Genomic DNA, 912 nt, shown 5'->3' on the forward strand with positions numbered 1-912 from the left:
GTGAGGGAAGAAGAGTAAATGAGGATGCCATCGAGGTAAATAAAAACAAAACGACCAAGGAAATCATGGAGAATGTCAATCAACCCCCGGAAAACCACTGGAGCATTGGTGAGGCCAAAAGGCATCACCAGATACTCAAAGTGCCCAAGCGGGGTCTTGAAGGCAGTCTTCCGCTCATCACCCTCCCAGATGTGTACGAGATGGTAGGCACTCCTGAGGTCCAGCTTGGTGAAGACTGCCACGCCCTGGAGAGACTCAAAAGTAGAAGAGAGGAAAGGTAATGGGTATTTGTTTTTTTTACATTAATAGCATTGAGACCACGGTAATCAATACAGGGACGGAGGCCACCGTCCTTCTTCCCCACAAAAAAGATCCCTGCACCCAGGGGTGAGGGATCATGCCTGCATGTCGGGCAGCTTCAATGTACTCCTCCAGAGCCTGTCGTTCGGGTTTGAAGATGTGGAAGAGGCGACTGTTGGGCAAGGTGGCTCCCGGGCACAGGTCGATGGCACAGTCATAAGGTCTATGAGGGGGGAGAGAGTCAGTGGCCAGGTGTTTTTTGAACACCTGTTGCAAGTCATGGTAGTCCGGAGGAATAGAGGACAAGTCCAATGGCTCTGGTGGTGTAGCAGGTGAAGAGGTGGTAGGTTGTCCAGCGAGGAGACAGGTCAATGCACAGTCTGGGCTGCACTGGGTGATGGTGCCGGTTGTCCAGTCCACGTTGGGGTTGTGTTGGACCAGCCAGGAGTGACCCAACACCAGTGGTGTGTCAAGAACGGAGAAGACGTTGAACTGGATGTCTTCCTGCTGGTTGCCGGCGATGGTGAGGCAGAGAGGTGGAGTCCGATGGGTGATGTGGGTCAGCAGCTGGCCGTCAATAGCCCGAGTCTTGATCGCATGGGGAAGCGGTTC

The 912-nt window shown here is 53.5% G+C and overlaps 1 protein-coding gene across 1 annotated transcript in view; it reads right to left on the reverse strand.

Annotated features, from left to right (window-relative positions):
- LOC109968502 (WD repeat-containing protein 26-like) overlaps nt 1–912 on the reverse strand; it is a 123,089-nt gene that overhangs the window by 120,280 nt on the left and 1,897 nt on the right. Inside the window, exons 5-6 of the mRNA XM_020614811.1 lie at nt 568–888; nt 56–245 (exon numbers count right to left, since the gene is read on the reverse strand). Of these exons, the coding sequence (XP_020470467.1) occupies nt 56–245; nt 568–888 (511 nt within the window). The remainder of the gene's footprint in view (nt 1–55; nt 246–567; nt 889–912) is intronic.

Source organism: Monopterus albus, unplaced genomic scaffold, assembly GCF_001952655.1.
Source record: "Monopterus albus unplaced genomic scaffold, M_albus_1.0 scaffold151.1, whole genome shotgun sequence".
Lineage (NCBI taxonomy): Eukaryota > Metazoa > Chordata > Actinopteri > Synbranchiformes > Synbranchidae > Monopterus > Monopterus albus.